This window comes from Schistocerca serialis, chromosome 11, assembly GCF_023864345.2.
Source record: "Schistocerca serialis cubense isolate TAMUIC-IGC-003099 chromosome 11, iqSchSeri2.2, whole genome shotgun sequence".
NCBI lineage: Eukaryota > Metazoa > Arthropoda > Insecta > Orthoptera > Acrididae > Schistocerca > Schistocerca serialis.
Window position 1 is genome coordinate 186,864,095 of NC_064648.1, and position 15,116 is coordinate 186,879,210.

At 43.6% G+C, this 15,116-nt stretch overlaps 1 protein-coding gene across 2 annotated transcripts in view; it reads left to right on the forward strand.

The window, feature by feature from the left end:
• The first annotated feature begins 1,624 nt into the window (after nt 1–1,624).
• The window catches only part of LOC126426971 (uncharacterized), a 206,231-nt gene continuing 192,739 nt past the window's right edge, over nt 1,625–15,116 (forward strand). For both annotated transcript variants that reach the window (XM_050089119.1, XM_050089118.1), the window contains exon 1: nt 1,625–1,743. In XM_050089119.1, coding sequence (XP_049945076.1) covers nt 1,656–1,743 — 88 coding nt within the window. In that variant the 5' untranslated portion in view covers nt 1,625–1,655. The remainder of the gene's footprint in view (nt 1,744–15,116) is intronic.

The following is a 15,116-nucleotide window of genomic DNA, read 5'->3' on the forward strand; positions in this document are numbered from 1 at the left end:
TATAATTGTTAATTTGTCTATGGATGAGATGTCACTAATGGAAAATTTGATATATGACAGCTCTAGGGATCGTGTTATTGGATTTGAAGACATGGTTTCATACATACATCTGTGGTTGCCAATACTGCATTAACGACATATTCTCAAATTTTAACAGCCATTAGTATATTATTCCTCTAAAGGGCCAGTAGGAGCCACCCATCTGATGCACATATTTTTTGAAGTTGTCAAAAAACTCACAGAGATTGGTTTGGTTGTAAAAACACGTGTCACTGACCAAGGCTCGAATTTTGTGGAGTGGAGGCACAGAGTGGGTATCACACGAGTTAATCCATGCTTAGTACACGAAGGGAGTGAGATCTACTTTTTTCATGACACCCCACACTTGATAAAAAGCATACGTAATAATTTATTCAGGTATAACATTGTCCACTAAAAGAGCTGTCCAACTGCTAGCATTTTCAAAAATGAAGGTAAGCACTGCAGTTCTTATGTTGAGTCATACAGTAGCAGCAGGCATTGAGACATTTTTTACTTGTGGCACCATATCATCATCTGCTACTGCTACTGCAGATTTTTGCCAAAACGTAAACGATATTTCTGACATATTTACTGCACATTGTGTTAAAGGGCCTGTATCCTTAAGGAACTTCATTGCAAGTGCCCTTTACATTATTAAATTCAGGAATCAAGACTTAGTCTGTAGGAGCAAGAGAAGAAATAAAAAAGTAATGAAGCTGGCTCATTTGGCTTGCTAAAGAGTTAGGACTGACTCATTCATTGAATTTTATTTTCGTTAAATGTATCAATGGGATATTTTAAAACAGTCATGCTTTTTTTGAGATAACCTGATACCACAAAGAATAAGATGGAAATTGTATTTTTGAAAGCAGGCTTCCTGCAAAGCAGAACGCAATGAAAAGTGATGTGTCGCTTCATTTTTACACAAGGAAGAGCATCTATATACTTGATATGTGGGATACACAGTGTGTATTCTCTTACTTTCAGTGGAATAAGTGCGATTGTATGCTGCTACTTAATTATTTCTTCAAGAATATGTTGCAGTTTATGTCACTTCATTCAATAGTTCGTGCTCTGTTTATTTATATTTCACGATCATTTACGTCTCTCGCTGTTCTCCTAATACTTGTGACGCAAAAATATACTAACTATTTTGTAAATTACGTACAAAACGAATTAAAAAACAAACATGATTTTTACGTCGCATCTGCCGTCAGAGGAAGGCGAGCTTTCCGGCCGCTAGGGGCGCTAGTGTCACTTGAACTGTCAAATGATAACAACTTTCACAGCAGTGAGTGTCGCGACTGTATATACTAGACTGTGGTACAGCCATAAGCGCAACACGAAACAACCATGTTTTGCCAACATTCGCGTGACTTTAGCCCAGAGACGTCGGAGCCTCGAAAATTACGTCAGGGCCAGTCTATTATATTTATGGTCGAAGGACTGCAGGCGGTGTTGTGGCCTTGAAAGCGCAGGGATTCTCTGCTCACGCCGCCCCTCCGCTCCCCCACTTTCGCCGCTATCGCAAGACGTCGGCGTGCGCGACGCGATGCTCACCTGTCTGCTGAGGTGTTTGTATATCTCTGGCCGCTCTGCCCGCGGCGCCAGTCCCACGCGCTCAGTCCGCTGAGATGCGCTCGCCGAGACGGTTGGGGCACGTGCCCCTGACACTGTTGCTGCTTTCGCTGCCGCTGCCGTTGCTCGCCGCGGAGAAAGACGGTGAGTCGGATTAGAGGCGCACAGCGAAAATCTGCCCAGCTGGCAGCGAGCTTCAACTGCGAACCCGAGAGAGTTGATAATCGCCAGTTCATGACCGTCTTTCGTGTTCTACATCTGCATGATTACTCTGCAATTCACATGTAAGTGCTTGGCAGAGGGTTCATCGAACCACAATCATACTATCTCCCTACCATTCCACTCCCGAACAGCGCGCGGGAAAAACGAACACCTAAACCTTTCTGTTCGAGCTCTGATTTCTCTTATTTTATTTTAATGATCATTCCTACCTATGTAGGTTGGGCTCAACAAAATATTTTCACATTCGGAAGAGACAGTTGGTGACTGAAATTTCGTAAATAGATCTCGCCGCGACGAAAAACGTCTTTGCTTTAATGACTTCCATCCCAACTCGCGTATCATATCTGCCACACTCTCTCCCCTATTACGTGATAATACAAAACGAGCTGCCCTTTTTTGCATCCTTTCGATGTCCTCCGTCAATCCCACCTGGCAAGGATCCCACACCGCGCAGCAATATTCTAACAGAGGACGAACGAGTGTAGTGTAAGCTGTCTCTTTAGTGGATTTGTTGCATCTTCTAAGTGTCCTGCCAATGAAACGCAACCTTTGGCTCGCCTTCCCCACAATATTATCTATGTGGCCTTTCCAACTGAAGTCGTTCGTAATTTTAACACCCAGGTACTGAGTTGAATTGACAGCCTCGAGAATTGTACTATTTATCGAGTAATCGAATTCCAACGGATTTCTTTTGGAACTCGTGTGGATCACCTCACACTTTTCGTTATTTAGCGTCAACTGCCACCTGCCAAACCATACAGCACTCTTTTCTAAATCGTTTTGCAACTGATACTGGTTTTCGGATGACCTTATTAGACGGTAAATTACAGCATCATCTGCGAACAACCTAAGAGAACTGCTCAGATTGTCACCCAGGTCATTTATATAGATCAGGAACAGCAGAGGTCCCAGGACGCTTACCTGGGGAACACCTGATATCACTTCAGTTTTACTTGATGATTTGCCGTCTATTACTATGAACTGCGACCTTCCTGACAGGAAATCACGAATCTAGTCGCACAACTGAGACGATACCCCATAGGCCCGCAGCTTGATTAGAACTCGCTTGTGAGGAACGGCGTCAAAACCTTTCCGGTAATCTAGAAATACGGAATCAACTTGATATCCCCTGTCGATAGCGGCCATTACTTCGTGCGAATAAAGAGCTAGCTGCGTTGCATAAGAAGGATGTTTTCTGAAACCGTGCTGATTACGTATCAATAGATCGTTCGCCTCGAGGTGATTCATAATGTTTGAATAGAGTATATGCTCCAAAACTCTACTGCAAACCGACGTCAATGATATAGGTCTGTAGTTGGATGGATTACTCCTACTACCCTTCTTAAACACTGGTGCGACCTCCGCAATTTTCCAATCTGTAGGCACAGATCTATGGGTGAGCGAGCGGTTGTATATGATTGCTAAGTAGGGAGCTATTGTATCAGCGTAATCTGAAAGGAACCTAATCGGTATACAATCTGGACCTGAAGACTTGCCCGTATCAAGCGATTTGAGTTGCTTCGGAACCCCTAAGGTATGTACTTCTAAGCAACTCATGCTAGCAGCTGTTCGTGTTTCAAATTCTGGAATATTCCATTCGTCTTCCCTGGTGAAGGAATTTCGGAAAACTGCGTTCAGTAACTCCGCTTTAGCGGCACAGTCGTCGGTAACAGTACCATCGGCACTGCGCAGCGAAGGTATTGACTGCGTCTTGCCGCTTGTGTACTTTGTTGCTGCTGTTGTGGTCTCCAGTGCGAAGACTTTGCTACAGCTCGCGTCATGTTGGAAAGCGAGCCTATTTTCAGCTGTTCCGCGCATCCCCCACCATTAACTGCTAGTAGCCAGTAAGGCCGGTATTACACTATCAAATTTCTTTGTCAAAGATTTGATCAAAGATGTGACCAAATATTCCGTCAAATATATTTGACAAATATCTTTGACGTAGCGCTAGAAGGGGTATTACACTGTCATCAAATTTTTCGTCAAAGTTCAAGACGGCTGACAACAACTTGTTATTAACCGCAGCAGTTGTATGTACCGCAATTGCGTTGTGTGCACATGCGCAAAAGAAGTGGGGGGAAAAATGGAACCATACATACGAGGTTGACGGTCTTAAATTCCTGGGATTACAACTTGATAACAAATTCAGTTGGGAGGAGCACACCACAGAACTGCAGAAAGGCCTTAAGAAATCTGTATTTGCAATTCGAGTGTTAACAGACATAGGCAACATAAAAATGAAAAAGCTTGCATACTTTCATTCCATAATGTCATATGGGATAATATTTTGGGGTAACTCTTCAAGTCAAACAAAAGTTTTCAGAGTCCAAAAGCGTGTAATACGTATTATTTGTGGAGTAAATTCACGGACCTCCTGCAGAAACCTCTTCATAGAACTGGGTATACTTACTACTACCTCTCAGTATATTTACTCCTTAATGAAATTTGTCCTAAATAATATATCTCTTTTTCCAACAAACAACTCGGTTCATACATACAATACCAGGAACAAAAATGATCTGCACAAGGACTTAAAAGCACTTACTTCAGTTCAAAAAGGGGTCAACTGCTCAGGAACACTCATCTTCAATAATTTGCCACCAAATATAAAAAATTTTGTTACAAATAAAGATCAGTTTAAAAGGAGCCTGAAAGACTTACTAGTGGCCAACTCCTTCTACTCCATTGACGAAAATTTTAATAGAAACAAATGATGTATTTATTCATACTATTAGTATTGTTATTTCAGCTTTAAAAAAAATTGACATGTTCCACATCCACGAGGATCTCCCCAGCACGGATCTATGGGACGAAAAACTAATCTGACCTGGGTGAAGCCATGGGTTTTACGACGACACGATAAAAGCATTCAACAAAACTTCTTACGTGAGCTTACAGTGGAAGACGTCAAGTGGTACATCAATTACTTAAGAATGGATGAGCATACATTTCTGTATGTGCTCACTGAAGTGTATCCTCATATCACAAAGCACAATATTCACTTAAGAACTGCTACATCTTCAGAAGACAGGCTCAGTATAACACTCCGATTCCTTGCTACAGGAGTTTTGTTATGTTAGGTTAGGTTAGATCAGGTCAGGTCAGGTCCAATCTTCTTAATCTATTTTTGTATTCAGGGTGCCTAACTTTGTAAAGCGCCTCACCAACTTCATACATCTCTATTAATTCTGTAGTTGTCGGCACACACCAATTGTATTTACCGGCAATGTTTATAAAAACACTACAGACGACAGTACGCTGCAGCGATGCTAGCGCCCCGTGTGGGAACATGTCACATTGCAGTGAACAGAAGACAAGCGATTTCTTTGATCAAATCTACTGCGAGGCCCTAGATTTGATCAAATATTGGACGACATTTGACAAAGTTCCTATTACACCATCAAATATCTTTGACAAAGATATTTGACAAAGAAATTTGATAGTGTAATACCGGCCTAAGATTCACTCTCTTTCCGAGCGGCTAGCCGCGAATCACAAACTGGACCGCTGTTGCCGTATTTTGCGATAATACAGTTTCATTCATAGAGCGACCGAATTGCAATAACTTGTGCAGATCGTTAATTTATAACAGTCACGCGACAGAATGTATAAATTTGACTTTCTTGCATGTGAATGTGGTCTCACAGTTTAGCATTTACCCGCATAGTACTGTCAGTATAGTCCGATAGAATTAATTTGCGTTCGATTCCCGGCGGGGTCAGGGATTTTCTCTGCCTCGTGATGGCTGGGTGTTGTGTGCTGTCCTTAGGTTAGTTAGGTTTAAGTAGTTCTAAGTTCTAGGGGACTTATGACCACAGCAGTTGAGTCCCATAGTGCTCAGAGCCAATTAATTTGCGGACAGGTTACAAGCTATGTGGGGGGACGGGGGGGGGGGGGGGGCATTCAAGATAACAGACACTGAAAGTCTTATGCATGAAGTAATGAAGTAATGGACAGCTGTGTTGTGTCACACTGAAAAATTTCAAAAATAAGACTTTCACAGTGAGGTGAAGATGGATAAAAGCCTAGAACTATCATCCTTAATTTACAATCAGATGTTTCGGACATGGACTCAGATAGCAGATGGTATTACGATGTAGACTTTGAAACAAAGTAAAGTAACGATTTTTCTTGGTTTTAAAGGTTCATATTTTAAAAACGTTTCTGTCAACATATCAATTGTATACACTGTACACATTTTATTGATTAGGGATATGTAGCCTGTGAAGTATTCAGACTGCAATGTTCAACGCATTGCCCAAGGAGAAGTTAAGCTTTTCCCAGCCTCTTGTATTACGTGCGAGAATGCGTTTGGGTAAATTCATCAAAAACTCCAGTATGTCGACAAGTAAGCCCCTGTCATTTTTATGACACGAATTGGAAAATGCCTTAAAATGAAAAGGAGGGTTACCTGTCGAGATACCGGTAGTTTTCGACGTTATCGGGGCATTCATTCGAATTATTCTCTGAAGATGGTTAATTGTTAGCTCATTCAATGGACCATAAATGCGTTCTCCCACTGTAATATCGAACGAGTTACTTAAAATTCATAATGCATGTTCAACATATGATAACATATTGACAATTTTTATGATGTTCTGCACTAGTATCTACTATCGCTAATTCATTTCTACGCATAGTGATTTACATTGAACTGCAGTGAAACGCACCCACATGCGAACATACACTACTGGCCATTAAAATTGCTACACCAAGAAGAAATGCAGATGATAAACAGGTATTCATTGGAAAAATATATTATATTACAACTGACATGTGATTACATTGTCACGCAATTTGGGTGCATAGATCCTGAGAAATCAGTACCCAGAACAACCACCTCTGGCCGTAATAACGGCCTCGATACACCTGGGCATTGAGTCAAACAGAGCTCGGATGGCGTGTACAGGTACAGCTGCACATGCAGCTTCAACACGATACCACAGTATATGAAGATCAATGACTGGCGTATTGTGACGAACCAGTTGCTCGACCACCACAGACCAGACGTTTTCAATTGATGAGAGATCTGGAGAATGTGCTGGCCAGGGCAGCAGTCGAACATTTTCTGTATCCAGAAAGGCCCGTACAGGACCTGCAACATGCGGTCGTGCATTATCCTGCTGAAATGTAGGGTTTCGCAGGGATCGAATGAAGGGTAGAGCCAAGGATCGTAACACATCTGAAATGTAACGTCCACTGTTCAAAGTACCGTCAATGCGAACGAGAGGTGACCGAGACGTGTAACCAATGGCACCCCATACCATCGTGCTGGGGGATACGCCAGTATGCGACCATCATGATGCTGTAAACAGAACCTGGATTCATCCGAAAAAATAACGTTTTACCATTCGTGCACGCAGGTTCGTCGTGGAGTACACCATCACAGGCGCTCCTGTCTGTGATGCAGCGTCAAGGGTAACCGCAGCCACGGTTTCCGAGCTGATAGTCCGTGCTGTTGCAAACGTCGTCGAACTGTTCGTGCAGATGGTTGTTGTCTTGCAAACGTCCGCATCTGTCGACTCAGGGATCGAGACGTGGCTGCACGATCCGTTAGAGCCATATAGATAAGATGCCTGTCATCTCGACTGCTAGTGATACGAGGCCGTTGGGATCCAGCACGGCGTTCCGTATTACCCTCCTGAACCCACCGATTCCATAATCTGCTAACAGTCATTGGATCTCGACCAACGCGAGCAGCAATGTCGCGATACGATAAACCGCAATCGCGATAGGCTACAATCCGACCTTTATCAAAGTCGGAAACGTGATGGTACGCATTTCTGCTCCTTACACGAGGCATCACAACAACGTTTCGCCAGGCAACGCCGGTGAATTGCCGGTCTGTATGAGAAATCGGTTGGAAACTTTCCTCATGTGAGCACGTTGTAGGTGTCGCCACCGGCGTCAACCTTGTGTGAATGCTCTGAAAAGTTAATCATTTGTTTATCACAGCATCTTCTTCCTGTCGGTTAAATTTCGCGTCTGTAGCACGTCATCTTCGTGGTGTAACAATTTTGATGGCCAGCAGCGTAACAGATTTACAAAGCTACATTCGTATGTATTGTTATAGGACAGTTGAAATGCTGCAGCTCTCCACACTACTCTGTTCTATGTAAACATCGTCGTCTCTGCATAATTATTACAATCTACATCCATCTTTTTGTCTGCCTCTGTAGTTTTTACCCCCGAAAACTTCCCTCCATTGCCAAACTGACCATTCCTTGGTGGCTCAGCATGTGTCCCGTCAACAGACCCCTTATTCTAGTTGGCTTGTGCCATATATTTCTTTTCTTCTCAGTTGCAGTCGGTACCTCCTCATTTGCTATTCGATCTACCCATCTACTTTCGGCATTCTTCTGAAGCACTACATTTTGAAAGTTTGTGTTAGCTCATTTTCCAAAACGCATATCGTCCACACTCGCACACAAGGCTACACTCCAGACATAAATGTTTAAAAAAGGCTTCCTAACATTTACATGTATATTCGACTAGCGAACAGCCCTGATTTGGCACTCGTTGTACTAGGTATCCACAGTTGGACGCCTTGTGTAGTGTTGCGCTATTGAATTACTTCCACATACCTTTCTCGTGAATCACTCTCTCTATTGGTGGAAGCATATGAAAATCCCTACAGAAGTTCCTGAGATTAGTCTTCACATAGACACAGGAAAACGTGATGGGGTACTTCAGTTAGTCATTTTTCAACTAATTTGTGGGAAATATTTCAAAAATATCTACAAAAATCTTCGTTATGAATAAGTCTGTTTATTAGCGAAAGAAAAGTAAGCTAAACTCGGCCCGAACAGGCCATGAAGGCCCAACGGTACCGACCGGCCGCCGTGTCATCCTCAGACCACACGCGTCGCTGGAAGCGGATGTTGAGGGTCATGTGGTCAGCACACCTCTCTCTCGGCCGTATGTCAGTTTACGAGACCGGAGCCGCTACTCCTCAATCGAGTAGCTCCCCAGTTTGCCTCACAAGGGCTGAGTGCACCCCGCTTGCCAACAGCGCTCGGCAGACCGGATGGTCACCCATCCGGGTGCTAGCCCAGCCCGACAGCGCTGAACTCCGGTGATGTGACGGGAACCGGTGTTACGACTGCGGGAAGGCCGTCGGCTAGCGTTCCCTTCTACTTTGTATATTTTTGAACTCTGGATGACACAAGTTAAAAAGTGTTTCACCTGTTTCGTACTTTTTATTAAATTTGTAGTTGTTTGAAGACTAATTCTAATAATTAAATTATTCAGAAATAAAAACAGTTCTTATTGCCCTTATAGTGTACTATACGTTTATTTACCTTCAGATATTCCCCCTGCAGTGCTTCACAAATCGCTTGACACGTTTCTGGAATTATTTTGCTTGATGTGCACTGTGGTATTGGAGTACTATTTGAGATGCTCTCTCCCGTCTCAAGAAATGGTAGTGTCACGGTGAACCTGTCTTATGCACATATAGCATGTCTCAAATGAGTATTCTTTCTTATAATATGAGAAACCATTTTAATGAGCAAATACTAAAGTGCACTCTCATCCATTCGTAGCTAATTTATATGTAAGACCTGACGTCGTCCGCTAGCAGCTGTCGTAACAAATTTTGCTGAATGCTTTTACTATCTCGACGTAATTTCCACGGCTTCACCTAAGTATGTTTCGTTTTTTTTCCGCCGCTTTTCTTCCAAATGCACACACGATGCAATCGTACAAACAACTGCAGCGCATAATAACAGGTAGTTGTTTTCTCCCATATTGAAATTTGACGCGAGCGGTTCTAAGCGCTACAGTCTGGAGCCGCGCGACCGCTACGGTCGCAGGTTCGAATGCTGGCTCGGGCATGGATGTGTGTGATGTCCTTAGGTTAGTTAGGTTTAAGTAGTTCAAAGTTCTAGGGGACTGATGACCACTGCAGTTAAGTCCCATAGTGCTCAGAGCCATTTGAACCACTTTTCTGAAATTTGACGAACAATATGACGACAACGTAATACGCCTTTTTCGCGCCATGTCAAAGATGTTTGCTAGATATTTGAACTGATTTCTTTGTCAAAGAAATATGATAGTGTAATACCGGCCTCAGAACAATTGCGTCAAACAGTACTACTCGAGACGGGCTGCGTGGACTCAGCGGAAAGAAATGGAAATTCATATGAAGATAGTAACTGTTCTCGAAAGCACAGATACCATTGATGGCCGTGCAACTTCTCTAGAATAAATGATGACTAACTGAATCCCTCAGCTGCCGACAGGTGTTGTTTATATACCTCGATGGGGACAAGTGACAATGTGTGCCCCGACCGGGACCCGAACCCGGGATCTCCTGCTTACATGGCAGACGCTCTATCCATCTGAGCCACCGAGGACACAGATAAATAGTGCTACTGCAGGTACTTATTCCTTCCACGTTTCCCGTGAGACTCATATTCCCAACTGTCCTCGATGGCTCAGACGGATAAAGCGTCTGCCATGCAAGCAGGAGATCCCAGGTTCGGGTCCCGGTCGGGGCACACATTTTTAGCTGTCCCCATCGAGGTACACCAAAAACACCTGTCGGCAGCTTAGAGTTTCAATTAATTATCATTTAAATGGAAATGCGTTGACAGCGGTATATGAAATGCCGTGTGGCTAGGACCTCCCGTCGGGTACAAGTCTTTAAACTGACGCCACTTTGGCGACTTGTGTATCGATGCGAATGAGATGATGATGATGATGATGGTGATGATGATGATGACAAAACAACAGCCAATCCCTGAGCATATATACACTACTGGCCATCAAAATTGCTACACCACGAAGATGACGTGGTACAGACGCGAAATTCAACCGACAGGAAGTAGATGCTCTGATATGCAAATGATTAGCTTTTCAGAGCATTCACACAAGGTTGGCGCCGGTGGCGACACCTACAACGTGCTGACACGAGGGAAGTTTCCAACCGATTTGTCATACACAAACAGCAGTTGACCGGCGTTGCCTGGTGAAACGTTGTTGTGATGCCTCGTGTAAGGAGGAGAAATGCGTACCATCACGTTTCCGACTTTTATCAAAGTCAGACTGTGACTATCGCGATTGCCGTTTATCGTATCGCGACATTGCTGCTCGCGTTGGTCGAGATCCAATGACTGTTACCAGAATACGGAATCGGTGGGTTCAGGAGGGTAATGCGGAACGCCGTGCTGGATCCCCAACGGCCTCGTGTCACTAGCAGTCGAGATGACAGGCATCTTATCCGCATGGCTGTAACGGATCGTGCAGCTACGTCTCGATCCCCGAGTCAACAGATGGGGACGATTGAAAGACAACAACCATCTGTACGAACAGTTCGACGACGTTTGCAGCAGCACGGACTATCAGCTCGGAGACCGTGGCTGCGGTTACCCTTGACGCTGCATCACAGACAGGAGCGCCTGCGACGGTGTACTCGACGACGAACCTGGGTGCACGAATGGCAAAACGTCATTTTTTCGGATGAATCCGGGTTCTGTTTACAGCATCACGATGGTCGCATCCGTGTTTGGCGACATCGCGGTGAACGGACATTGGAAGCGTGTATTTGTCATCACCATTCTGGCGCATCACCGGGCGTGATGGTATGGGGTGCCATTGGTTACACGTCTCGGTCACCTCTTGTTCGCATTGACGGCACTTTGAACACTGGACGTTACATTTCAGATGTGTTACGACCCGTGGCTCTACTCTTCATTCCATCCCTGCTAAACCCTACATTTCAGCAGGATAATGCACGACCGCATGTTGCAGGTTCTGTACAGGCCTTTCTGGAGACAGAAAATGTTCGACTGGTGCCCTGGCCAGCACATTCTCCAGATCTCTCACCAAGTGAAAACGTGTGGTCGATGGTGGCCGAGCAACTGGCTCGTCACAATACGCCAGTCACTACTCTTGACGAACTGTGGTATCGTGTTGAAGCTACATGGGCAGCTGTACCTGTACACGCCACCCAAGCTCTGTTTGACTCAATGCCCAGGCGTATCAAGGCCGTTATTACGGCCAGAGGTGGTTGTTCTGAGTACTGATTTCTCAGGAGCTATGCACCCAAATTGCGTGAAAATATAACCACATGTCAGTTCTAGTGCAATGAATACCCGTTTCTCATCTGCATTTCTTCTTGGTGTAGCAATTTTAATGGCCAGTAGTGTATGTAATATTGTTCGCTATAGTTCATTGTATGTGTTAGGGGTGGACGTCCCACGCCGCTTGTTGAAGTTCGTCGTTGGTCCATGAAGTCAGTTTTTTGTTACAGAGGGCAGCTACACCTCTGACCGAACACGCTGAACTAGCGTGCCGGCTGTCACTCACAAGGGAACCTCCCCATCGCACCCCCCTCAGATTTAGTTATAAGTTGGCACAGTGGATAGGCCTTGAAAAACTGAACACACATCAATCGAGAAAACAGGAAGAAGTTTGTGCAACTATGAAAATATAAGCAAAATATCCAAACTGAGTAGTCCATGGGCAACATAGGCCACATCAAGGCTCATGTGAGCTCAGGAGCGCCGTGGTCTCGTGGTTAGCGTGAGCAGCTGCGGAACGAGAGGTCCTTGGTTCAAGTCTTCACTCCAGTGAAAAGTTTAAATTTTTATTTTCAGACAATTATCAGAGTTCAGGCACTCACACATAATCAACTTCGCTCTCCAAAATTCCAGGACATGTTCAGATTTGCTTGGACATATGCAGGATTTGACGGTCTACACACGGAAAAATTTGAAAACGTTAAAAACATATGTTTTGACAGAGCACAGAGAAAACTGTGCGACTGTGAAACTGTTGCATTCGTTTGTTGCTGTTTATGTGACACACTCTTATGTTTTCATCACTCTTTTGGGAGTGATTATCACATCCACAAGAAAACCTAAATGGGGCAAGGTAGAAGAATCTTTTTACCCATTCGCCAAGTGTGCAAGTTAGGTGGGTCGACAACATATTCCTGTCATGTGACGCACATGCCGTCACCAGTGTCGTATAGAATATATCAGACGTGTTTTCCTGGATCAAATGTTTCCGTTTCCCATTGTAGAGGCACGCCCTTTCGTCTACTAATCGCACGGTTTTACGATGCGGTCGCAAAACACAGACACTAAACTTATTACAGTGAACAGAGACGTCAATGAACGAACGGACAGATCATAACTTTGCAAAAATAAAGAAGTAAAGTTTTCGCTCGAGGGAAGACTTGAACCAAGGACCTCTTGCTCCGCAGCTGCTCACGGTAACCACTTTTTTTTTTTTTTTTTTTTTTTTTTGTCCCCTTCAACCCATCCTTTACGCTCGCCAAGTGTTGCCTTCTCGGCCCGGCTTATCCGCCTTTAAGAATGAATGTAACTTGATGATGTGGAAACGCGCTTCTTCTGAACGACGAACGAAGTATGCCCCTTCTGTTGCCTTTGTTTGCAACATGGCTTGAATAAAAATAAATGTAAATTCCATTGAGAAGGCAGTCTCATAATTGTTGTGGGAATGTAACTGCATCTGTAAATTTCGTTCTCCGTGCGTGGAAAAACGGAAAGAAGCAAACTCATTATTGCTGATAAGTATAATTTCCTTTTTCAGAAGGTAATGAAGTAAAATAGGATTCTTCTGCTTGATTTTACACTTAATTAACAGAAATGTGTCTTCTTGTGAAAAGAAAACGAAAGAAAAACAGAAACTAAATAAATGGCGGATACCAGTTTCATCACTGTGTTTCCCCGAAACCAAAGTAATAGATACACATAGGCTTAATTGGTCTATACTGATGATCTTCTCTGACTACTTTCTGTTGGAAATCCTCCTCCTGCTACGTGAAGTACAAACTTTAACCAAAAATCATTCGTCTAATATACGAAATGCTTGGATGTGCAATGTAAATTACGCATTTCTAATGGTTACAGGATTGTTTTAGTTAAAAAGTTTGCGTAATTTTCTTTGTATTTTTTAGTACACATCAACTTGTGGTGCTCAGTTGCAAGGTATACCCAGAAGTCCTCCCTATTGCTTGATTCTTTTGTTAGGACGTAATGCATCGTTTGGCCTTTCAACCAGTTCATTGCATTTCGTTTTGTTTTAGGGTAAGGTATACCGTCAGGGTTTAAAAACTCAGAAGTCGTAACGGCATTGGGCGTAGTTCTGCTGACGCTCGCTATCTTTTGTCTTATGTAGAGCCATATTTCTTTCACCCTGTCACACAGCAATCTATGCTCTTCGGTATCTGGTATTTTACATAATGGACACAGCGGTGACTCGGCCAATCGAATAGAGTGAAGTTTAGAGTTCGTCGTAATTTTTCTGTTTACAGCAAAGTACCAGGTCGATTTGACATACGTTGGCAAGTTCCGGCAGTGAATATTTTGCCATATTGTTTCCCAGTTATAACAAGGATACTTTTGTTCTACGTCGTTTCTGGGTTTGTCTTTCATGAAGTTATTACTTTCATGATGTCTTTCCCAGGAATCCTTGCCTGTATATAGCTGTATTCTACGAAAAAGTATTTCAAGTGGTATAGTCCGTTGGGTATGTGTTGGACATTTATAGGTGCACTGACGTCAAATGGTTCAAATGGCTCTGAGCACTATGGGACTTAACATCTATGGTCATCAGTCCCCTATAACTTAGAACTACTTAAACCTAACTAACCTAAGGACAGCACACAACACCCAGCCATCACGAGGCAGAGAAAATCCCTGACCCCGCCGGGAATCGAACCCGGGAACCCGGGCGTGCACTGACGTCAGCAGGAGCTATTTCGTTTAACAAATGTGCAGCAAGGGTACCACTTGGCTCTTTCCATTGTTTGTATGTGGTAGCAAGGTATAAGGCTTGCGCTTTTTTGCAGACATCGGTGAGATTTAACCCACCACATTTCGTAGGGAGCATCAGAATGTCACATTTGACTTTGAAAATACGTCCGCGGCTCACAAAGTGTCCTAGTGCAGATGCGATGCTTTTCAACAAAGCCGCAGGTGGTGGCAGAACTTGTGCTACATAATTAACTTTGGATGTGATGTATACATTTGCCACTGTTACTTTTTGAAGTTCATCGAGTTTCCTAATACTATGTGCGTGTACAGAGGCGCGTATGCTGTTAAGTAATTTTCGATAATTCGCAGCAATAGTGTGCTTGATATTTCTTTTAAAATCTATGCCGAGACATTTCATGGTTACAAGCTCGCGTAACAGATCCTGCGTTTGCGTCCCAATTCCACGGCCGATGTTGAAAATCACCGATTTTGTTCTACTAAGTTTTGCACCAGATGCCTGTTCATATTTTGTTACTATTCGTAGTGCGCTCAGTACTTCAGCGCCAT